Source organism: Lampetra fluviatilis, chromosome 42, assembly GCF_964198595.1.
Source record: "Lampetra fluviatilis chromosome 42, kcLamFluv1.1, whole genome shotgun sequence".
In the NCBI taxonomy this organism is placed as follows: domain Eukaryota; kingdom Metazoa; phylum Chordata; class Hyperoartia; order Petromyzontiformes; family Petromyzontidae; genus Lampetra; species Lampetra fluviatilis.
Genome location: NC_136316.1, coordinates 7,623,554 through 7,647,287, shown reverse-complemented (window position 1 = coordinate 7,647,287; position 23,734 = coordinate 7,623,554). Strand labels below are relative to the sequence as shown.

The window sequence follows — 23,734 nt, the reverse complement described above, 5'->3', positions numbered from 1 at the left end:
TATTTATTTGATAACCCATAATCTCCTATGTAAGCTGACAATGCCTTTTTGTCCTATTGTATTATTCTATAATGATGGGATTTAGATCGGTAAACAAGAGTGAATGAATTGATATCCAGCAAATCCAATCTTTTTCAGATACCGTTACATTTTTCCTGCGACGTAACAGAGTGCTGTTGTACGTGCAGTCATTCATCTAACATTAATTATCCTTAATCAGTCCACGACTGGATGAAGGCCTGAATCTGTCAGCATCTCTCACAGCCCTGCGGTGCAACTATCGAGCTCCTGCATGCAAGCTGACTTAATTGTTCCATGTCCGTGGTGAATTGCCCATGTTCACTCCGTTGACTGCCACTCTGTCGTTAGTCTCAACCACCGGTTGCCATCGTCCTTTCTAGCCCCGACGCGTACTGCCCAAGCCACTGTTCTTCACAGTCAACGTGATGTCTGTAACTTGCGTACGTTCCCCGAACGAGCATCTAACGTAGATTTCATTGAATATGGGGACTAACAATTTCTGCACTGCGATGAAAGTTAAATGCGTGCAGGGTAACGTAAAAAATTGGAGAAAGGTGAAGCTTAGTTAAAACAACTGTATGAATTTGTAGGAGAAATGTTGTTTCTTTTTTATACCTTGTGGCTGATGAGAATAAACGTGCATTTGTAACTACCCTGCTTTTTGTGATTTTGTGAACGCATTCAACATCCAATTAAGTAGCTTTGAGCCTGCATGATGCTTGGATGGATAACCACCATGCGCACACACAGGGTGTCATAGGATTTGGGGCCGTCCATAAATGACGTCACGCGATTTTTGACGATTTTTTACCCCCCCTTCGTCACACGGCGTCACAAAAAGTCAGACCCCCCCTCAAATATGACGTCACAAAGCTCTGCCCCCCCCCCCCCCCCCAAATAAAACATGCTTCAAATCTCTTTCGACTACTGTCATTGTAGTGCGTATTTAATGTGGCGCTGCACTAATTTATTAAAAGTCTATTTAATTAAGTAGAACGTGTTGTCTATATTTATTTAAAGTTGCGAATTTTTACGTGACGTCACATTTCTCAAACCGCCTCCCCTCGTCACACATCGTCACAAATGTCTGACCCCCCTCCCCCCCCCAGGTGAGTGACGTCATTTATGGACGGCCCCTTTGTGGTACCATTATAGGGCAGTGCAGAGAAATACATTGCAAGGTACTATGCCCTTCACGTCTATGCTCCCTGCTCTTACCAATTAGTAATGACCAGCGTGGTGAAGTAAGGTCACAAATGAAATTAATAAAAAATAAAACAATAAAATCTGGCTGTGACGGTCCCACCTGATGACGGAGACTTGTGTTGCCTCCGAAACGTGATTTTATTGTTTTATTTTTTATTAATTTTAATTAATTTTTTTACCTACTTGACTTTACCGAAAGAACTAAGAGTATGAATCCTTGCAGTCACGAAAGCTTCAAATCTAGAATTAAGGTCACAAACTCAACGTGGCCCACACGGCGTGGGAAGGCCATCATCCAGCGGTGGATTAAAAAGGCTGTACATGTACACGGAGGATATAAATGACTCTTGTGGAAAAATATTGAATGGAATTAAATTTGTCTTCAATATTTCTCAAAACAGTTGAATGTTTTCAACGTGAAATGCTTTTTTACGTCTTGTATGTAAATTACAATTTAGAACACTTTCTCAAGAAACTTTTGGACGATGACCTTTGCACACCATGGAATGTACGGGAAATGTTTGACTATACTTCACCCCGATGCTCCGTCTAGGTTGCAAAAGGAGGCTGGGAGGAGGTGAGTGTGGGGAGGCCGGTTTCGATGCCAACGATGATCTCCGGTTTAACTGAGAGCACGTGCTCTATCCGGATTGTGACAATTAACACATTCCTGCGGAGGGAGCTGGTAGGAACGTTGGGTTGCTCGGTCAATGGCCAGGGTCAATGGCGGCGTGGTGTATTCCGCAAATATGGCCGACTGTGAGGGCGGACACAAGCCGGCGTGAGTAGGTTAAACGTTGAGTTTTATAAGGGCACCACGGGGTGACCAGCCCCTCCACACCCAGTCCCACCCCTCCCACCCTCCCCTCTCCACCCAGCCCCACCTCTCCCATTTTTTGATGCACGACGGACGGACACAATAATCCCCTGTGGGCTGGTGGAACCAGGTGGTTCCTACCAGTATACCCATTTCATTTCGAGGCTCATGTTGAGTGAACTGCGGTTGAAGAATGTTGAGCTCATCTTTATTTGTACAGCAAAGCGCAAAATACAGACGAATACAACTAAAATCTGAATCACCATTACAAAGTTAAATTGCTGTTATTGCTATTATTTGGATACGTATCGAGCGAAGTAATATCGTATCGTGAAAGATGATATCGCCATTCTATTGCGTATGGATATATGTTCAGGAGCTAATTAATGAAATACCATTGTCGAGGTCTACTGGTCACGTGCAGTTGTTGCACTCCACCAATCAACGAGCGCAGACGACGACAGTTTATGATACATCGCGATAAACTTCTGTGACGTCAGATGTAAAGAATCGATTATTTTAATCGTGACATGGAGTCGCGATTATCGAATCGTGAGGGCCGGATCAGAATCACCGTCAGCTCACGCCCATCACAATCAAGCTCCGCCCTACAATATAAAAAATGCAACACATTTGTGGCCTTAAAAGGAAAAGATATCGACAATAGCCGACGTTTTGGGCAATTGCCCTTCTTGGTGAACAGTTAACAAAACATTGACGTTTGAATATGAAGCTATGAAAAGGAAACGTCATATGCCAAGTTTAAAACCGAATAGTGGTGTTCAATGCAGTCTCCACGCTATCTCTGTGGCCCTTTTATACGCGCTATGAACAAGGGCTATTGCCTGAAACGTCACCTATTGTATAATGCATTTTATTTTCAAGGCCACACAGTGTTGCTCTTAGTGAACGTGTTGAGGCTTACTTTGTTAATTGTGCTTGTGCACCACTGCCAAAGCAGCATCAGCATCACCACCACTATCAAGACACGTGACCACGTTAACATGTTGTTAGTTGAAAATAATAATTCCATTTATAAAGCGATTTTCATCAAGGATCTCAAAGCGCTGATGGTTTTGTTCATGTTTTGTTTCTGACGTAGTAACCAGGTTTCTTTGGTGCATCCAGCTGCCTCTCGACAATGAGAATGAGAAGGTATTCCCCAGTGACTTCGACTTATGCCAAAATAAAACATCCAGTTCAGCCAATCAGCCACCTACAACCACGAAACATCTCGCCTGCAAACTAAACCCCGCCCCTCAACCGCACAGCCCCGCCCACCTACACTAAGCCCCGCCCATCGCGACCAAGCCCCGCCCATAATTAAGCCCGCCCACCCCCTTCAACACAACCCTCCCCCAATCTCTGCCGACAAGCCCCGCCCATCATTAAGCCCCGCCCATCATTAAGCCCCGCCCCCCCCCAACACAACCCTCCCCCAATCTCTGCCGACAAGCCCCGCCCACCCCGAATAAACTCCTCCTCAGGCGCAATAAGCCCCGCCCACCCCAACAAAACCCCTCCCCTTTAAACCCCTACGCCCTGCCCACCCACACCAAGCCCCGCTCACCCACACCAAGCCCCGCCCATCATTACGCCCCGCTCACCCCCCCAACACAACCCTCCCCCAATCCCTGCCGATAAGCCCCGCCCACCCCAACGAATCCCCGCCCCTTTAAACCCCCACGCCCCGCCCACCTACACCAAGCCCCGCCCCCCAACACAACCCTCCCCCAATCCCTGCCGACAAGCCCCGCCCACCCCAACGAAACCCCTCCCCTTTAAAACCCCTACGCCCCGCCCACCCACACCAAGCCCCGCCCACCAACAACAAATTTCCCGCGGCGAGCGAAGCGTTGCGTAGCGGCAGCGCGTGTGGCGCACACAGCGCGCGATGCGGCACCGGCGGCGGCGCTAATACAAATTGCTAGAGGAGAGTAACAACTGAACTCACGCTTGGCTTGACTGTGGCAAAGATGTTACGCTGCGCCGAGGTGGAGGGAAGTTATCGTGCGTGAGGGATCGCCCTCGCTACACCGCCCTTCCCCCTTCTCCCTCCCCACGTCCCTCAGCCGCCGACACGGAGCGGCCATCTTCAGTGGCGTGAGGCGGCCGTGCCGTGAGGAGCCCTGCGAGCGAGGGGGTGAGATGAGCCTCTCGCCTCCGCTCGGCGATTCATTCGACGACGAGGAGGGCGAGGACAGCCGAGAGACGCCGCTCCGCCACAGGTTTCCGCTGTTGTCTTCTCCCTTCTCCCGCTAGGCGATGTCGCGACGTCGCCCGCTGCTTTTGTCGTTGCGTTCCGTCTCGTCGTGCGAGGGGTTTGCGAGATGATTTTTTTTTACTACCAGGGGGCTTTTCCCTCTTTTTATGGAAACAAAACTGACACCTTTTGCAAGGAATCGTGTTTACATTAACCACGATACTTGCAGTCAAATGCAAACACAAAACAACACTGATACTGGCTAGCAAAGGAGGCCTCGTGATGGAGATAATTAACAATGTTGCGCTCTGGGTTTCTCGTGTTGCGCTGTTTGATCAGACGGCACCAAGCCAGCCGAAGTAATGTTTTATTGCGTGTGGCAATTTAATGTTGTAGTTAAAGGGGATATGCTTTGCACGGCTGCGTTGGCTGTGCAGCGAAATCCACGGTTGCACTGTACTCCTATGCGCCTCAACCCTCCCCCCCAGACGTTACCAGCGTGGTGAAGTATGGTCAAATTCTGTAACATCCACGACTGCCACGTGGGTGAGCGCCTTAATCAACCAGCAGTGGATTGACGAAAGGGCTGATGTGCACATGCGCTAAAGCCGCGTGCGTCATTAGTTTCAAGTGAACGTTGATGAATGTGAAACGAATGCTGACAATCGGTTTAACGTGCTACTTACAGTCGTGGTAGTGAACACAATATTCGTGAGAGGGCCCACAACGTAACGAGTGTACCTTATCTGTAACATCGCTTAGTTCCATCAACACTTGTTCAAGCAAGCGTCACTGCTGATGAGACACTGCGTGTCGAAACTAGTCCAGAGTTGTTCTTGTTTTGAATCGAATCTGCTGAAATTATGCACTTCCCACAATGATTGGTTGTATTAAATACTTTTATTTCGTGTATGTGGAGAGACGGAGACTATATAGGGCCACATTGTTCAATTATAATTATATTTAGAGGCAACTTTTTATTCAAATACATTTATTTTACAGTTTTTAACGTTTATCCGGATTTGTTTTTGGGTCGCGCCACTTAGTAGATTTATGCCTAAACCCATCATCACCCAGCAAGATTTTCACGCTTACAAATGTACACATTATTATGTATACGTGGCTAATGTGATCAAATTCTGACCAATAAGGCTCCTCCCTCCTCGCCGGTGGCTTAAGAGTTTCCACGACTCCCTTTTAACATCCACGTACGACAACGTTTCGAGTGAGGCCGACTCCGCTGACCCACCGTGACACCACCCACAGCGCAGATCGTTCCCCAGTCCTTGGTAATTCGGGGCCTGGCTGCTTTTAATTATTACACTTTATTTAACTTGCCCTGCTGTCTGGATTATATTCTTTCAAATCGTTGACGCTTAATATGTTCGGATCTACGAAGACTAACGAGATGAAACTGGGTACACAGACTCGTGTCGCGTGACAATTCAAGATTTAATTTAAAGAACCGGTCCAGGTCCCGCCGATCCTGGGCCATAATTAACATTAAAATAAATTGGGTTAGAAAAAGTTTTTAATTATACACACTTTGATTTGTCCTCAAAAGTAGAAAATACATTATTTCGACCCCAGAATAAATAATATTTGACGTGCTGAATACAAGTGGGTGGTTTCCTTTAGATTTGTTACATTTTCTGTGGTCAAAATAATTTATGTTCTACTTTTCAGTGCAAATCAAAGTGTGTGCATTGAAAATAATTGATTTTACTTAATTTAATTGTTAAAATAACTTCAAAGTCATCTAATTTTACTGGGTCTTCAAAACGACTTCTATTTGCATGGCCTGCTTTTTATATGTTGATTACAAATATTTGTCTTCAAAGAACTCTCATTCTAAAATTATGCCTTGTGTGCTCTTTGATATTGCTTTCTGTGGTTATTGAGTCATTGTTTGTACAATATACTTATCATGTTACAGGTAAATTAGTTTTGTTTGTTTGTTATTGAGTGTACTTTGTAGTATAGTTTAAATAGGGACTTTTTGATAATGCAGCACTAAGCAGCACTTAGTTTAAATGAAAAAATAATCGATGCTACATACTACAATAACATACGTTTTAAGTTCGTATTGAACCTTATTTTTTCATACCAAATAGAGGTATAAACATTAAAGGTGAACTTGATTGTGATTGAAGGTGATTTAAGTAAATAGAAATAGTGTGGTTTTCCCTGAAAGTACCTTCCACAGAGGAGATGGAACGATTAAATTAACTAATTTGCGGGTGCTGTGTGGGTGATCGCACCTTGAAGCTTTAATCCATCATTGGACAGATCATAGTTCTGATCTGCCCTTGCTGCAAATATATGAAAAATAACTTAATAGCCCATCGAATTCCTCCAGGATAAATGAATATTCTGATTCTGATAGCCGATGATGTTTGTATAATTAGTCAAATACAGCATGGAAGGAGGCACGTTGGCGTTGTGTACAGATTTTACATCACCATTGTAACACTGAATTATAATAATCATAACAACAATCATATAATTTTGCACAGGAAAGCCTCACTGACTAGTGGGACTTTTCCCTGGTTCCCTGAAATGAATGAATGGATTAATGTGCGAGAAAACTCACCATCCCTTACAAGGGGTGTTGCACACAGTTTCAATAATTCATCTACTGTCATTTTCTGGCCACCTCAATTGCCCAGCCAGGAAAATTAATGCATAGTTAAGAACAAATGAAAAGAAAAGCGTGTGCATGTGTTGAGTGTGCATGCCCTGCATTCTGTAATTTATGCAGGAAAGCCTCGCTGTGTCTCAGGACTCTTTTCAGGAGGGTCCTGCTCCATTGGAATGTTTTTGGCCGATTTGCGTTTCAATGAGTGGTTTTAATATGGAAGAAAACCGGAGAACTGGGAGATCTTGCCTGTATTGAGACTAAAACGTTTGCACTGATGGGTTCAGAACCCGCTTACTGTACTGCCATATCCTGGCCTCCTTGCAGCCCAGTGAGTTTGGAGTGTCACAAATCTGTGGTCTGCAAACCCCTGCTTCCAAAGCGGTGAGTCACAGGCATGCAACCACTACCTGAGTCCTATTGCACAGATATATGTTGTGGCAGAGTGGTTATAGCACTGCGGCCACCTGAGTTGGATTCCCAGCCATTGCTAACATCAGTTGCGAGTGACTTCTGACCCTGTCTTGGCCCTCCCCTTTCACGAAGTCATACTGACCAGCATGGCGAAGTATGGTCAAACAATTATCATGGCTGACACAGTGTGGGAAGGCTTTTATCCAACACTGGATTTACAAAAGAACGCAAAGAGTATAGTACAGTACAACACTCCTAATAATGTAGCCTGCAGCAGCCTGCAACACTTGTTTTATGCATGGTCATCACCCTTTTATGAACTATCCAAGCTGAAACCTTGCTAGCTTCCGAGAACAGCAACAAGTGAGTTTGCAATTTCCTGCATCTTTAATTTGAATACCGATGTTGTCATTTGTAGGTCTGACATGGCGATGGGCGTATTGTGACATAAAACAACAACAACAACTGGAAAGGACTGGTCAACAACCCAATTCGCAAGCTCAAGCAAAACCCAGCCCGAGGTTCATCACCGCAGAGGAGAGGGCAGGGCTCAGGGGGCTGTCTACGACCGGAGGATGAACCATCAGAGGGCCGAGAGACCGAAGCGTAACAGAATACAGAAACAACGGGTCGGCCAACTTTTATAACACAATTCTTGCATGTTTGTATGTTGTGCTGGTCGCGCTCTGCTCGCCTTAGTAGGTGCTTTATAAAAGCGCTTACTGCAAGTCTATAATGGTATAAAGGGGAACTTTGCCTTGATATACCGTACACGCTCGGTGTGGGGAGTGGTGGCGTAATGCTTCATGTGCTGCACTCTGACACTGGTGGCCTGAGTTTGATTCTTGGCCACGGCTAATATCGGTGTCGAGTGATGTCTGAACCAGTCTTGGGTGTCTTCCAGCTCAACTGAGCACCTGGTGCAGTGTGTAAACAGCACTGAGGAGACAAAGGCGGCCACCCACACCACCCACACATACACCGTGCCATCCCTCACTAAAAACAACAGTCTGGCTATATTTGAATGTCTTTGTGTATGTAGTGTTTTGCGTCAAGCACTAGAATCACAGTGACTCTGGTTTAATTTTAACAGCAGTGGCGTGTGGTTTCTACACCATCTCGGATGACCTCTAGGAAAACTCAGCCTTAAATGAGTACCTGGTGCAGTGTGTATGTACACAAGAGCTTTGGGGAGGCCTCAGTAGGTGCTCGCTAACTCCAACGTTTTGTGTGGATATATAGTGGAAGCTGCTTTGTCTCTGTGTGTGTCGAGTGGTAGTGCAGTAGTTTGCGGATTGTGCTCCAATTACATGTTGGGTATTCTTAGGTTTTTTCGGTAAAGTCACGTAGGTAAAACATCAAAATTAATGAAAATAAAATAAAAACAAAAATCACGACGTTTCGGAGGCAACACAAGTCTCCGTCATCAGGTGGGACCGTCACAGCCGAATTAGCTGCATCAAGTGAGGCAATGATTCAAGAAGTAATCCCTTATAAGCAAGTTGAAGGGGGGAGGAGAGGGGGGGGAGCTCATCAGAATGTGGTAGCCAATGAATGGAACGCATCGGGAGGGAGGGGGGCGGGGCTCAAAGACAGCACTGAGCGCTAAGCACAACGCATCGGGAGGGGGAGGGAGCGGGGCCAAAACAATGGACGACGGCTTGGACGCGGCTGCCGCTGCACACGCCAACACAATGGACAGAGAGGGGGGAGGGGAGGTCTGATACACATGATAGACAAAAGAACGAAAATGCCCATGTTGATACCAATGCTGGCTGAACAATGAAGAGAGCACTGCCAAAAAATAACTGGGGATGTTAACACTCGGTAAAGTAAAGTAAAATAGTGCCTGTCAGATAAGATGGTCCAAAAAAGTGTAATTATCTCTTTTTTGCGTGGTTGATAACATCTTTCCAATGATTACTAAGTTTGTACCCATCATCACGGTTGAAATTATGTCTGTGTTTGTATATTTGTATGGCTTCGTGTACAAACCTTTGATGGTAGCCGGGAGGTTTGCAGAGAACCTTGGTCTCGGAAACACCACCTGACCGGTGAATTAAGACATGTACATCGGGCCCTCAGGATGAACGGATACTCTGACCGTACTATCCGCCAAGCTGTCTCTTCCACCACACAGAAACAGCCACTTGAAACTCCGACCAAAACCATCACGTTACCATACATAGCAGGCGTGACCAAAAAGATCTCCAAAATTCTAAACAAACATAAGATCCAAGTCCGATTCAGTACAGTGCATACAATCCGTGATCTGATTCCATCTGTGAAGGATGTCGTTCCTGACTTACAGTATCCTGGAGTCTACAAATTGAGTTGCATTTGTGGTGATTGCTACATTGGAGAAACGAAACGTCATGTTTCTGATCGTGTCCGCGAACACAAGTCAGATCTGAAACACGGCAGAACTGATTCTTCTGCCGTTGCCGATCATTGCTACAACTCGGTGGGCTCTCATGAAATTGTCTTTTCCGAGACCAAGGTTCTCTGCAAACCTCCCGGCTACCATCAAAGGTTTGTACACGAAGCCATACAAATATACAAACACAGACATAATTTCAACCGTGATGATGGGTACAAACTTAGTAATCATTGGAAAGATGTTATCAACCACGCAAAAAAGACTTAATTACACTTTTTTGGACCATCTTATCTGACAGGCACTATTTTACTTTACTTTACCGAGTGTTAACATCCCCAGTTATTTTTTGGCAGTGCTCTCTTCATTGTTCAGCCAGCATTGGTATCAACATGGGCATTTTCGTTCTTTTGTCTATCATGTGTATCAGACCTCCCCTCCCCCCTCTCTGTCCATTGTGTTGGCGTGTGCAGCGGCAGCCGCGTCCAAGCCGCCGTCCATTGTTTTGGCCCCGCTCCCTCCCCCTCCCGATGCGTTGTGCTTAGCGCTCCGTGCTGTCTTTGAGCCCCGCCCCCCTCCCTCCCGATGCGTTCCATTCATTGGCTACCACATTCTGATGAGCTCCCCCCCCTCTCCTCCCCCCTTCAACTTGCTTATAAGGGATTACTTCTTGAATCATTGCCTCACTTGATGCAGCTAATTCGGCTGTGACGGTCCCACCTGATGACGGAGACTTGTGTTGCCTCCGAAACGTCGTGATTTTTGTTTTTATTTTATTTTCATTAATTTTGATGTTTTACCTACGTGACTTTACCGAAAAAACCTAAGAATATGATTCCTTGCAGTCACGAAAGCTTCAAATCTAGAATCACATGTTGGGTGTCTGCCCATGATGTGGCTCGCCGAACACAAGCACCAGCGATGATGTCAGCTATGCTTAGTGGTGAAATTATCGTCGTGTGGGGAGTAGCGGGGCAGGGGTTTGTGCATGGCACTGCGTTGTCGACGACCTCGGGTAAGTTCCTGGTCATGTAGAACTTCAGTGGCAAGTTGCATCTGGACCTGCCTTGGGCCTCCACTAGGATAACTCGGCCTCAAAGGCCTGTGCATAGGAGAGACAAAGGTGATGATAATGACCGAGTGACGTGGTTGGTCTTATTGTGGCAGTGTGATGTTGAAACCCAACGATAAACATCACTAAGTTCATAATATAAACCGATAAGTGTACGTAAAAGCACATCCTACGTCTCTCTTGTGGAAAGGGATAACGTGTCAGTTGTTGAAATCAAGGACGTTGAGCTGAGCACACAAATGCTGCATGAATCTGCATCGGGATCTGTAACTATTATTAAATGTTCAGTCTTAGTTTTCATGATAGTCATGAATCGCCGATGGGACGCGAGCAGAGAGTTGCAGGCAGCGACTGACTGTGACGAATCTCATTAAACGGAGCTTTTGCGGTCGTACCTCAACCAAAGCCTGAGAAATCCACAGGCTTAAGTTGCTTTTGTTAAGGCATGTTAAAATGCACTCCTCCCACACAGCTCTCCGCATCTTGATGAATTGTTAGTATTCTGGGTCACACCCATTTAATTAAAAGAGTTGATTGTTTTTTTGTCTTGTATGTATTGTTTCGTTTTTGTCTTGTCGGCCTTGTGTGGCCTGTGCTTTTCGTGCCATTAGCCTAAGCATCTTGATGAATCATTAGTATTCTGGGTCACACCCATTTAATTAAAAGAGTTGATTGGTTTTTTTTGTCTTGTATGTATTGTTTCGTTTTTGTCTTGTCGGTCTTGTGTCGCCTGTGCTTTTCGGGCCATTAGCCTAAAGGTAACATTGCTGTATATATAATTATAATAATAAAACATCTTCAGCCCTTTGCCAGTCCACTGCTTGATTAAATATCTCTGCATAGTGGGCTGGTTTTTGGGGGTTGCCAGATGGGTTTGAATCCTGTCAATGGCGAACATCAGTGGCAAGTGTTACCTGAACCGGTCCTGGAGCCGACTTCCACCAGCATGCACTGACCAGCTGTTTAAGTATTGTCAGACAGACATTTACGTGTAATCGGCATGTGTTCACACACTCAAAACTACTTGGTTTCTCTTACAATTAATGTTGTTCCCTCTCAATCTTCGAGGATAAACCGAATGCTGGGATCATAAAATTTCAGTGCCAATGCTTTTTGCCATTGAACCTCACTCGTCTGTTTATTGTGTTTAATTGTTTTGTTTTCGTTTTCACTTGGCTGTTCCTATTTGCGAGTAATTTGAAGAATGTATTGCTTGCAACAGGTGAGTGCTCGCTTGTACGGACGTTATGACGTCACGAGGCAATGATATTCATAACAGATGCACACTTGAAACGATGTCACTTGGCCCACCGGCAAACGCTAGGTTTATTTTGTGAGAAACCCAAATGTGGGGCCCATGCTGACGTTACGTTTTCCCTGCCACCCTCTGCCACCCTCTGCCACACCGTCACCCGCAGGACTACAACAATGGCATCCCATGGTGGGAGGAGCGCTATGTACAGAGGGCCCTGCACCTCTCTCTGAAGGACCACAGGGCCTCCAAGAAGCCATCGGCGAGCCCGGCGGTCACTGACATTGGTGGCAGCTGTGCCGATGATGATGGCATTGGTGGTGCTTTGGACGTGAAGTGTGAGTCTCTTTTCCTTAAAATGCCGTTTTCTAGGGCCCCACAGTGTGATCTACTGTAAGTCGGTTTACAGTATCTCCTTACCGTGACTATTCCGAGTAGCACGGTTGACTACGTACGCTGCGAAAATAGTTCAACATACACGTAAAATAATTGAACTCGTTTGTTTTAAATCTTCATTCCCATTCCCCGCAGAGTCCAATTTCTCATGTCACTCTCTCTACCCTCTCCTCCATCCTACACAAACGCACCCCACCCATCGCAGGCTCCTCTTACTGATTACATCTACAACGCTCGCCTGCCACATTCTGTTTTAGCTCATAATTGACTCCTTGTAAGCTGATGCGCCCACATGTGCCGTGTGTGTTAATGTGTCTGTGGGGAGCGTTGTTGTAGTGGTTGGTGCAATGTGCTATGAATCCTGCCAGCTGGGTTTGATTCCTGGCCATGACTAACATCAGTGGCTAGTGATGTCAGAACTGGTTCCGAGCCTCCCTTGTTTTTATTCGGCCTAAATTGTCGCTGAATGACAAATGGGTAGACAGTCGGTCAGGTGTGGTACTGGCCACGCCACTTCATTGTGTGCAATTTTGGGTGCTTTAGATGCTCGATAAACAGGATTTGTCTGTGGCTGTGTGTGACATAGATTTTGAGAGGCTGCAAAAAGGAAGGCCCATTCCACACTGCCAAATGCTTCCTACCCATCCAACACGATTACATGTTTGGGGTAGTTGAGTGTAATGGGAGATGGAAATCGCATCCGTCTAGATTCTCGTGTTATATTCATGTGGCCTCGACAAAGACTTTATAAACAAACAGTAAAGAGGGTTATTAAGATGGTCCTACATTAAGAACGTTTGGCCACTGCTATTAGTTAGCATTTTGCATGCGAGAGGAAAGTCATGAATACTTGTGGATAACACTCAAAATTCCATACAGATGGGTCATCATGAACCTAATTTCTTTCTTGCCATATCTCAGCCACCTCGCAGCAGAGCAGGTTTAGCAGGCTTGCAACTCACAATGGCCTCTGTGTAGTCCACCAACCCTTCAAAGTACTGGATATGGTGGATGAATTGCCAACATGAAAGAACGTCAAAATTAATTGGCATTGGACCTACCAGACTCATCGCATACCAATGCTGAATTTAAGGCGCATTGGCAATGTTCAGAAAGCACCTGCTTGTGAATTCCATTGGCTCGTTGTTATTTGTCGCAGCAGTCTTGTGATCACGGGCGGGTGTAAGCGAATATGGATGAGGGCACAGCTGTAGCTTGATTAACAATTCGCTTTGCAAATGTAAAACATCCACATCTAAGACAAGTAAGTATGCGATCGCTACTCACTGTAGGGGTAAATAATGTAATTTGTAGTGATATTCTAAAGTTACAATTCAATCCACAGCTCTTTTTAACTCCGGTGTTAGATGAAAGCCTCCTTGTGTCGTGTCAGTTATGGGGGTTGTTTAACGCCACTGTACACTGCTGAGTGAGGGTTGATGAATGGGTGGGCGGGTGATGAGACCCTTTCAGATATTGCTCATAATTCACGTTAGACTGTGGGTTTGGACTCAAACTGAGGTCTCTGAGTTCATAGTGCACTGTGCTAATGACTGCTCCACTCCAATATTGCGAAAGGGGCTAGAAATATTAAATGTTGCATATATATTCGAGTCTATATACACAGATATAATATATTTTTGGTTCACCAAAAATTATGGCTGATCTTTTGCATTCACAGAGTCGGGTCGGCTTCAAATGAGAAATTGCTTAAAGTCCCATGCTGGACGCTTAACAATTCACAATCCCCATAATTAAACAACCAAGTATAGTAATTCACTTCCTGTGGAGTCTGACGCTAAAGTCGACAGAAAGTGGCCATAGCCTGCTACCGGTTTCCACCTTAATTATAAAGGAAGTGTAGAAGACTACATTTTGTTTTGGATCTTCTTTTCAAATATCCACCGCAGCAGGTGACATACGTCTGTACGGTGCATGTTCTTCATGTGGCAAGCCTCACTCTATGCCCGGCGATGCCCCCCAGGCACGTGTAGGGTGCCTTTTAGGTCCTCATTCCACATTTCATCCCTGTTCACCCCTCTAGTTGAAACCTTGGAATGTTAGTGTTATCAGGGATTAAGCTGGAATCCACCCTTTATATCCTCTAGGCATCCAGCGATTCACCTCTTCCCATCCCCCACCCTCCCAAATCCTCATTAAATGAGTTCTTACAACTCAAAATCGTGGTGGAGTTTTGATTCGGCACTTAATTTGGCTGTATTCCAGCTCTTGACTTACATAATATTTGTTTGACCATCATGCAACGGACATTACCCTCTGGCAGTGTGAGTAGAACAGAGCCTCGCCATGCTTGTGTGAAGCAGAGGTCACTGAAGAATTTTCTGAGGTAACTCGGTGGTATCCGCTTCTGTGGGCCATTGCACTGCTCTGAGCATTCCGATTGGATTCTTCATCTCGTGATGTGATCCCTCAAACAGAATTGTGATGAAGTTGGGGAAAGAGGGCAGAAAAATGTAAACCAACGATGTATTTTTAATCGATGATTCGTAACGTGCCGTGTATTCAGAAATGCATTTTTAGTCTTGTTAAAAGTGTTAAATTTTTTCCCGATCTGTGGCTTTGCATTCAGTTAGCATGTAATTTAATGATCGCACCAAATCTGCGTACACTCTAGCCCCACACCTGCTCAGCTGACAATTGAGAGTGAAGCTGATCTTAATCCCATTCTCTTCACAGTTGTATATCAGTTTACAAACATTTTCTAATTTGCATAACATGCATTCATTGTATAAAAGGTGGGGAGCGGTGGTACAGTGGTTATCGTACCGCGCTCTGTGCCCGAGTTCGACTGCTGGCCCCGGTTAACATCAGTGGCGTTTGATATCTGAACCAGTCTTGGGCCACTTTGCCTTCACCAACCCACACTAACCAGCGTGGAGAAGTATGTTTAAACATCCGCCTTGAATGGCATGCCGTTGCCGTCCGAAGGCCTTCTTCCAGTAGTGGATTGGTATAGGGCTGTGATTTATATACATTTTAAATTTTAAAGTCAAGCATAGTACATATTGTGCACACCTATGAATAAGGTGGCAAGCCAGTCGGTTAAGCGAGCTTCCACTTAATTCGGGAATTCCTAGGCTATTTTCATAACAATGTGAGTGCAGAACTGTAACATTGAAGGCATGTGGGTGGGTGAGTGTGACTGATGTGCGGTGCCGGCATTCATAGGTGCGCTAACACCACTTTATCCAACAGTCTGTTCAGGTTATGTGGAGAATCTTTGCCTTTGTTTGCGCTCTCCACCTGCGTGTGCAATCGCCCCTCCCTCGTGCCAGCTCACTCCCCCTCTTGCCAGCTCACCCCCCCACCCCTCTCCTCCCCACAATGAGATTCCTCTAATCCATTCAGCACGTTTCCACCCCCTCCCCCAGCCCCTCCACTCCTCTACGTTTCATACTCGGTTTGGCGCGATATCATTTTTCACGATACAATATGAATGTCACTCACAATACCAATTTCCTATCTCTGCTTAATTGTATTTTTCAGATTCATGGCATTGGTTCTGTCATTTTTGTACTACTGCTAGGAACACACATTACCTAAAGAGTTCACTCCAAATAAGCCTGCCATTAAATCTTCTAATGTTGTCAGCCAATAGGGTTTTTTATATAGAAACAAACATTGTTTTCCCATTAGATTTTGCCTGAAAATTGTTGAAGATATCATTATACCAATCTTTGGCTCCTGTGATGCTGCTTAGAGATCAGCTACTAATGAAATCCTGAAAGAGACTAAACCTGGTTTATCATTCTGCTCTTTGATTTGCACTGGATGTACCATACAAGACTCACCATGGTGACCTCATTAAATCCAATCTCACTTCACTTGATGCAAGAATAAATCTATATTGGGCCTTATTCATCCATAAAATCCCTACTGACAAATCTGTACTATACTTTGCTTATTCGTTAACCCTTTTGTCAAACACAAGAAACCTAAGACGTCCATCTCGTGGCCTTTTGACTTTCTCAAGAACAAGAATTGGAATAGGTGACAAAGCCTTTGCCGTTGTAAGACCAACATTTTGGAACAACCTTGTTTCCTGAACATCGTTAATCTTTCTTCAAAAATTATTCTGAAGCAGAATATTAGTGCTGGACACAATCACATTTGCAAATGTCTTTTGTGACTTTTATCCTTACCCCTGTATCGATAGTTAAATGTTAACGTGCAGTTGTATTGAATGACTACTGTGTGTTGTCTTTGTGTAGTTTGGGACTTTTTTTTGCTGCCTTGCCCAAGATTGCATTTGGTGTTGAAAAATCGGCAGGAATTGATGTACTTATGCAATTCGTACTTATATACTTTACTAGTTTTACTACCTGGCTTTGCCTGGGACTTGGATTCACCACGCCCGGACGCCTTTGTCTCCCCAGTGGCGATGTTCACACACCACACCAGTTATTCGTTTGAGGCTGAGTCGACCTATGGGAGGCCCAGGACCAGTTAAAATAATTGGCACTGGTGGTGGCCTTGAGCGGGAATCGAACTTGGGTCGCCGGGTTCGTAGCGCAGCGCGCTAACCACAACACTACAATGCGTTAAGCTTCCACATGCGCATTATTGAGCTCCCCCCCCCCACCCCCAAGAAAAAATATGTGAGGTTTTTTTTTTGGTATACAGTCTGGAAAGTACCCACATGGCAAATTTCAAGTTTGTTGCATGTCAGGAAGTACGTTAAACATTTTGAACAGACACACATAATCACAACTTTGCCTTTTATATATATGGAGATTTACTTATATTTAGTGACTTGCTTAGCTTTCCTATACTTTACACTCCTATCTGTTCTTGTGGTGTTTGTAACTTTTGGACCCACCCCTACTGAGCATCTGTGAAAGAGCTGCATAGCTCATCAGATTCTTCCAGTCTAAATAAAGATTCTGATTCTCTACAATCTGTACGCATGTCTGTTGAACTTCTTTCGCACCGCACATAGCCAACCGTGCAATGCGTATAATGCAATTACTGCTCTTGCTGTTATTGTGGTTGCTATTGTGTTGCTGCTGCTGTCAGTGTCAAGAGCGGCGGTGCTGCAGCGGCAGGATGTGTTTTCCCATGCGGACTCGGAGGAGACTGTGGACAGAGCGAGGCCCGTTGGCGCCCTGGCTGCTGTCACCTGGTATGGGTCACGCTCTCAAACACAGGTGGCGTTTGTCTGAGACGGAACCTCGGTCGGTGTTGGGTTTGCCCGATGTACATGTGGACGTGTGAATCCATCCACTGCTAGATGAGGACCTCCGTGCAGGCTCGTGGGGGTTATATTGATCATACTTCACGACTCCAGGGGTGCTGCTGAGGATATGTGTTTGGCTGTTATAAGTTTCCACATGATAATACACTTTGTTGAGCTTTCATTTGTGGCCAGGTCACTTCTGAAAATCAGCTATATAACTAAGTGGGCCTTACCTGGAAAAATCATTTAAAAATATATTTTTTTAAACATGCTTTAATGAAATGTACCCTATTAGTAATGGAAGAACTCCATGACTCCAAGAAGTGGGTCCGAAGCTTGCCATAACGTAAGGGACCGTGGTGATTTACAGCCAACGTTAGTTGAGCGTGGACAATTAGACCCAAGCCGAAACATAACATATAAAAAAGATTGTTTACATTTTTTGTTTTAATGATAGAATGTAGTATTGTCGTATGTAAGACATACGTATACCAAGTTTGCAGTCGATACCACATAGGGAAGTGGGTTAAAAATGAGTTACAAGATTTGAGGATACAACGACAGAGTGAGTTAAATAAAAGCGTGTAAAAAGTGGTTAAAAATAGGTTAGTTTAGACTTGCAATGCAGATAAAGTTTATAACCCCCCCCCCCAACCGTCTTAGATTCACCCAGCAGCATAACTGGGTATAGCACAGATAGTCGGACGGCAGGTCCCGTGTGATGGGCAAAAGTGCGAGTAATCCATTCTCTACCAAGACGTTTGGCCAGTGTGGAAGAGTAGGCCAAATACTCTCTTGAAGGACTCTCTCGAAGGGCTCTCTAGTAGGTGCCCTTCCACCAGCAGTGGCACGAGCAGGCAATACAGGGCTTCACCTTTACCTTCTTACTTTGGCTTCACCACACCAGCCAGTGTGCGTTGGTGATGGTTGGTAGCTTAGCTGCCGGAGCGTCGAATTATACACTTTTTACTGACAACGTAATCCCACAGCAGCCTATACAAACACCTGTGTTGTGCATCTTGGTTGCCCATTCGAGCAAGGTCCAGACTCAACACTGCCTAGCTACAGAGATCTGACGAAATGGGGCGTGGGCGATTCTATTTGATGACAACATATTGATGGCGAATGGTTAACACTCTTCACGGTATAGTTCTCACCGTGCTAGAGTCTTGTAATTTGCCACCTGGACTTTCACAGGCCAATATAAATAATTAAAAGGAAGGATATTTAAGTGCATTCTTTGTTACCCTGCTTCTCTAATATCTGTAGATTTTGGTAGTGGCTGTGAGTCCGAAAGGTTTTATGAACCACTGGTTTAGCAACTACAATAACTTCTCCGATAACTATTCTGGGCCCAGTCTAAACCGAGGTAGCAAGTTCTCCTTGCTGATAGTGCTATTGGAAAATAATTTATCAGAAAATCACATCACACATCAGAGTGATTCGTAAACACTTCGAGTTAAAGGCCAGCTTTCAGCTGCCTGTGATTGGACTGGATTCTATTGTGTAGTGAGTCGATGGTCACGGCTCGGTCAAGCTCATTTCCTGACGCAAAGCAAAATCATAGAAAAATATAATTGGGAAGAACGCATGAGAGAAGCCTGACGTGCATCGCTGCTCGTTTCCCGGCCAGGCCACGCATGCAGGCCCAACGCAAGTTCGCTCAGATCTACCCGCCGGGCTGCCCGGGCTCGCCGACGTCCCCCGCCGGCTCCGTGGGGCTGGCAGGCCGCTGTGTCGACGCGTTCGAGAGGTCCTCTCCGTTGCCGTTCGGCTTCGGGCAGCAGCAGCAACCACCATTCCTCCTGGGTCCGTGTCCCCGTTCGTACCCGGGGTCCGTTCGCGCCCCCTACCCTGGCGCGGTGCAGGGGCGGATGCGAGACCTGTGCAAGAAAACACCCAAGACGGAGGACTTCCTCACGTACCTCTGCCTCCGAGGTGATGCCATTTGTGTTGCCCATAACGCTGCGTTTCTCGACTCGGGTCGCGTGCCCCGTCGTAGCGGTGTGGTGACGGGCGCGTTGTTTGGGAGCGCAGGTTCCTCCGCGCTGCCGAGTTCGCTGCGCTACTACGGCATGACCCCGGAGAGCAGCCGTCCGCGACGGGAGACGCAAGGCAACGTGGCGACACGGCCCAGCAAGGGTCCTTCGCCCGAGAAAATCGTTCCCGTCGCCGTGCTGCCAACACAGCCTCCACCACCGCCGCCACCACCACCACCAACTCCGCCACCGACGCCTAGCCCAAAGAAACCGCCAAGGAGCCCACCCAGCAGAAATGCGATCCCATGTAAGTGGGGTGCATGCGAGCGGGATCGCCAAGGCCGGATTGACGCAATACTGTAGCACAATGATACAAAATCATATCGATGATTTGATAATTATAATTAAAGCCAAAGCACCACTTAGTATTCATACCGGTAACATTTTTGATTTAGTGTTACAATTCGTATTTTGCATTATACAAGCAAACCTGAAATATCCTCTAGAGGAGCCCCCTGTTGAGGATATTTTGCCCCATCTTTTAGAAGAGTTGGGTGTACCACAGTCTCCTGTACACGCCTGCCAATCCATCGGATTGTCTGCGGGGTCCCCCTCCAGTGCTCGCGGACATCAAAAAGGAGCTTATCTGGCCGGAGGAAGGCATTCTCGGCGAGAAGCGGAGAAGCGCACGCAAGAAGGGCAGCGCCGAGCCAGGCGGCGGCGGCGGTGGCGGCGGCGGTGGTGGCGGTGGCAGCGACACGGGGCCAACAGCCGAGCCTCCGAGGCCCGAACGGGCTCGGCGAGTCGCGGCCAGCGGGAGTGGCGCGTGGAACGGCGGCGGGGAGCACCAGCGCGGCCCGGACTGGCGCGGGGATACCGGGTGGAACGGCCGCGGGCCCGAGGAGGGCGACGGCAATGCGGGGAGGGGCGACGTCAGCCACGCGGAGGAGGTTCCTGCTGTGGCCAGCAGGGACGCCGGCTACAGACCGGCAAGTCCGCCTCGCTGGCGTCGTCGCATTTAGGGCCGCAGAGATGTGGCGATACAGCACTACGATACGTCGTGCGATATGTAGGCGGTATCCGTATCGCTCCTTTAGAAAAGCTTCGTTATATTTCGATCTTGGATTTCATTGCTCCCATTTTTTATTTGCTGACCAACATATATTACAAAAATAACAAACACAATAATTCAGGTACGATATATATTCCCAGTATCCTTAAAATTATTGCTCAGCAAATATTTTTTCTCAAACTTTTTTTTATGGCGGGTAAATAGTTCCTTTTATATATTTGTTTGTTGCATAACTGACAGCATGTGGGTTATAATAATTAAATATCATAATGGCAGACAGGTTATGACAGCTGAAGACATCGATCGTCACCTCTCTCAACATCTGATTTGGTGAAATTAAAACGGGTGTGTGAATATCTTATGCAAACAATATGACAATCCTTTGATATATATTTCTCAATTAACCCAAGGCAATGATCGTTAGAATAATCGGTGATTTTTAAGTCGTCGAAACGTTGGAAACCCGGTAAACGACCGTCCGTTTGCCCAGTCCCATCACTGCCTCTGGTGCCTGCGCGCAGGCCGCCAAGATGTCCGCCTCCAAGTCGGCGGTGCCAGCGCAGTACCCGCAGACGAGCCAGGGCCCCGCGCAGAGGGAGTCTCGCGGCTCTCGTCGCTCGGCCCGCCATGCCTCCCGCCACGCCGCCGCCCTCAACGCCCTCGCCGCCGGCAGCCCGGCCGGCGCGCCCGAAGCCGCCGCAGCCGCCGACGATGGCGGCGTCTCCCGGGGTCGCTCCAGGGCGACGCGGCGCCGGCTGCGCTCTCTCGAGCCGGACTCTGATCCGGGGCCCCCACGCGAAATGATGCGGAGGAGACACGCGCTTCCCGTTGAGTCTCCGAGGACGAGGGAGGAGCTCCGCAACGGTCTGGCTCGGCTGCACCGCTGTCACGGTGGCGGCGGCGGCGGTAGCGACACGGATGCCGAAGAAGCAAACGGAACCCGCATGACGCGCAGGCAGAGAGCGGCGGAGGTTAGAGGGAGGGCATCCGGAGATTCGGCAAAGGCCGGCGCTGTTTTGAACCAACAGCAGCAGCAAAAGAAGCGTCCGCAGCAGTCGGCGCTGCCCGACAAGAAGAGGAAGCTGGAGGAAATGGCGAACTCTGTCTTCCAGGTGGAAGGGAAGAGACAGCCGGCACCGCCAAGGCAGAAGACTGGCGTCGTTTCTCCACCACGGGCATCGCCTCGCGAAGCTGTGCAGTCGGCAATCACCGTTGGGCTCGCCGGAGAATTTAATCCCAGCTCAGGCGGCAACGAAGAAGACCGAGAAAAGAGTGCGGAGCCCTCGGTTACGAGCGAGGCTCCGACAGACGACCCTGCCGCTGGCCGAGAGAACGACCGCAGGACCCGACGGAGGCGCAGGAGCGCAAGCGTCGAGCGAGCCGTCTCCACCGCAAGCGATGGCGACGGTGAAAGCTCACGGGCCTGCGCCGCGCCACCCGATCCGGCCCCATCCCAGCCCTCGGCCGACTCTGCGAAGCACGACGACGAGCAGCGGGGGACGAGGGGTCCTCCTCCGGTCGCTCCCAGTGCCATTGTTCTCCCGGCATGTGCGAGACCGGCGCAGAGGCCCCGGCGCGCCTGCAGTGCTCCTGACGCTGACCCCGGCCGCCAGCAGCAGCAACAGCCACCACCGACGCTTCGCTCACATGGCAAGCGTCTCCGCAGCAACAGCAATCTTGCCAGTGGGGACGAGACTGAGACCGATGAGCGACCGGCGGCCCCTCGGGCCGCGCCCGCTCCCACGCCCGTGTCGCCCACGCTGGCGTCGGCGTCGGCATCGGCCGCGCCCTCGTTCCTGGCGCAGGCTCTGCCGGAGGTGCCGGTGCTGTACCCGACGGCGCGGGAGTTCCTGGACCCATTGGCGTACGTGGAGGGCATACGGTCGCGGGCGGAGGTGGAGGAGACGGGCGCTTGCCGCGTAGCGCCGCCCACTTGCTGGAGGCCCGAGTGCCGGCTCAGCGATGACATGCGCTTCGTGACGCGCGTGCAGCACGTGCACAAGCTGGGCCGGCGCTGGGGCCCCAACGAGATGCGGCTGGCGTGCATCCGCAAGCACCTGTTGCGCCAGGGCATCGCGCTGGAGGAGCTACCGCTCATCGGTGAGCGTGGCATGGGAAGTGGCGAATTTGGGTTGGCGGGAGTACGGCAGTTCTACAGATGAAACGGGGCGCGCAAGCGGATATCACAGAGCTAATTCTGAGTTCCCTTCAAATGTCTGGTCACCTGCCCTCTTACAAAGATCGATGTTCAATCGCATACCGACCGGTCAAACTAATATTTTTACTTCTCAATGCTGGAATTTAGCCAAATTAAGTGCAGAACTAATTTTTTTTGTTGAGTCGGTGAGGAATGTACCTCTGACCAATAAATACATCCATATTCTTGGTTCTTTCGGTAAAGTCACGTAGAAGGGAAATAAAACAATAATACAAATATAAAACAATAATGAAATAATACAAATATAAAACTATTTGTATTATTTTATTATTTCCCTTCTACGTGACTTCACCGAAAGAACCAAGAATATGAATCCCTGCAGTCACGAAAGCTTTAAATCAAAATTTAACTGCATCCAGTTAATCACAGGTGTGCTGAAACAGGTTCCAGCCCAGGATTTCAGCATTTCAGGTCAGTGCTGTGTCCTGTGATTAGATTTTTTGAAATTTGAGAACTTAAAGTAATATTACAAGTGGCAAGATGCCATGGAATTACATCCTTCATCAAAGTGTGGTTCTTTGGACTCAGATAACACGTTGAGCATTTAATCTCTTAAGCTTCCGCCTCGCTATGCTGTGCCCAGACTGCCTGGAAAGTCCCAAACAGGCATCTGGGAATTATTGGAGCCATCCAGGACATAGTTATAAAAAAAACAATTACAAAACCACACAACAGATAATGGTGGAGACCAAGCGAGATTTCTAAGTAAAACTCCTCAAGATGCCCAGAGCAGTGCGTGGCGAAAGTGAGAGAAGAAATGCGAAACACACTGCCTAACCCGGAAGAGCGCCCTTGTATGGCGACTGGCTGCGGAAACCTCAGTCCTTCCCTTGCTCTGCAGCACATTGGGCAAGACATCCTCGCCACAACTT

At 47.5% G+C, this 23,734-nt stretch overlaps 2 protein-coding genes across 2 annotated transcripts in view; both read left to right on the top strand.

Annotated features, from left to right (window-relative positions):
- Positions 1–4,306, top strand: part of LOC144946730 (neural-cadherin-like) — a gene marked incomplete at its 5' end in the record, with an annotated part of 63,906 nt that extends 59,600 nt beyond the window's left edge. The window contains one exon of the mRNA XM_078875860.1: positions 4,117–4,306. Within this exon, the coding sequence (XP_078731986.1) occupies positions 4,117–4,306 (190 nt within the window). The remainder of the gene's footprint in view (positions 1–4,116) is intronic.
- The window catches only part of LOC144946682 (uncharacterized), a 33,310-nt gene continuing 13,440 nt past the window's right edge, over positions 3,865–23,734 (top strand). Inside the window, exons 1-8 of the mRNA XM_078875766.1 lie at positions 3,865–4,272; positions 7,718–7,928; positions 12,167–12,338; positions 17,434–17,539; positions 19,227–19,531; positions 19,631–19,879; positions 20,191–20,561; positions 21,166–22,744. Coding sequence (XP_078731892.1) covers positions 7,875–7,928; positions 12,167–12,338; positions 17,434–17,539; positions 19,227–19,531; positions 19,631–19,879; positions 20,191–20,561; positions 21,166–22,744 — 2,836 coding nt within the window. The 5' untranslated portion in view covers positions 3,865–4,272; positions 7,718–7,874. The remainder of the gene's footprint in view (positions 4,273–7,717; positions 7,929–12,166; positions 12,339–17,433; positions 17,540–19,226; positions 19,532–19,630; positions 19,880–20,190; positions 20,562–21,165; positions 22,745–23,734) is intronic.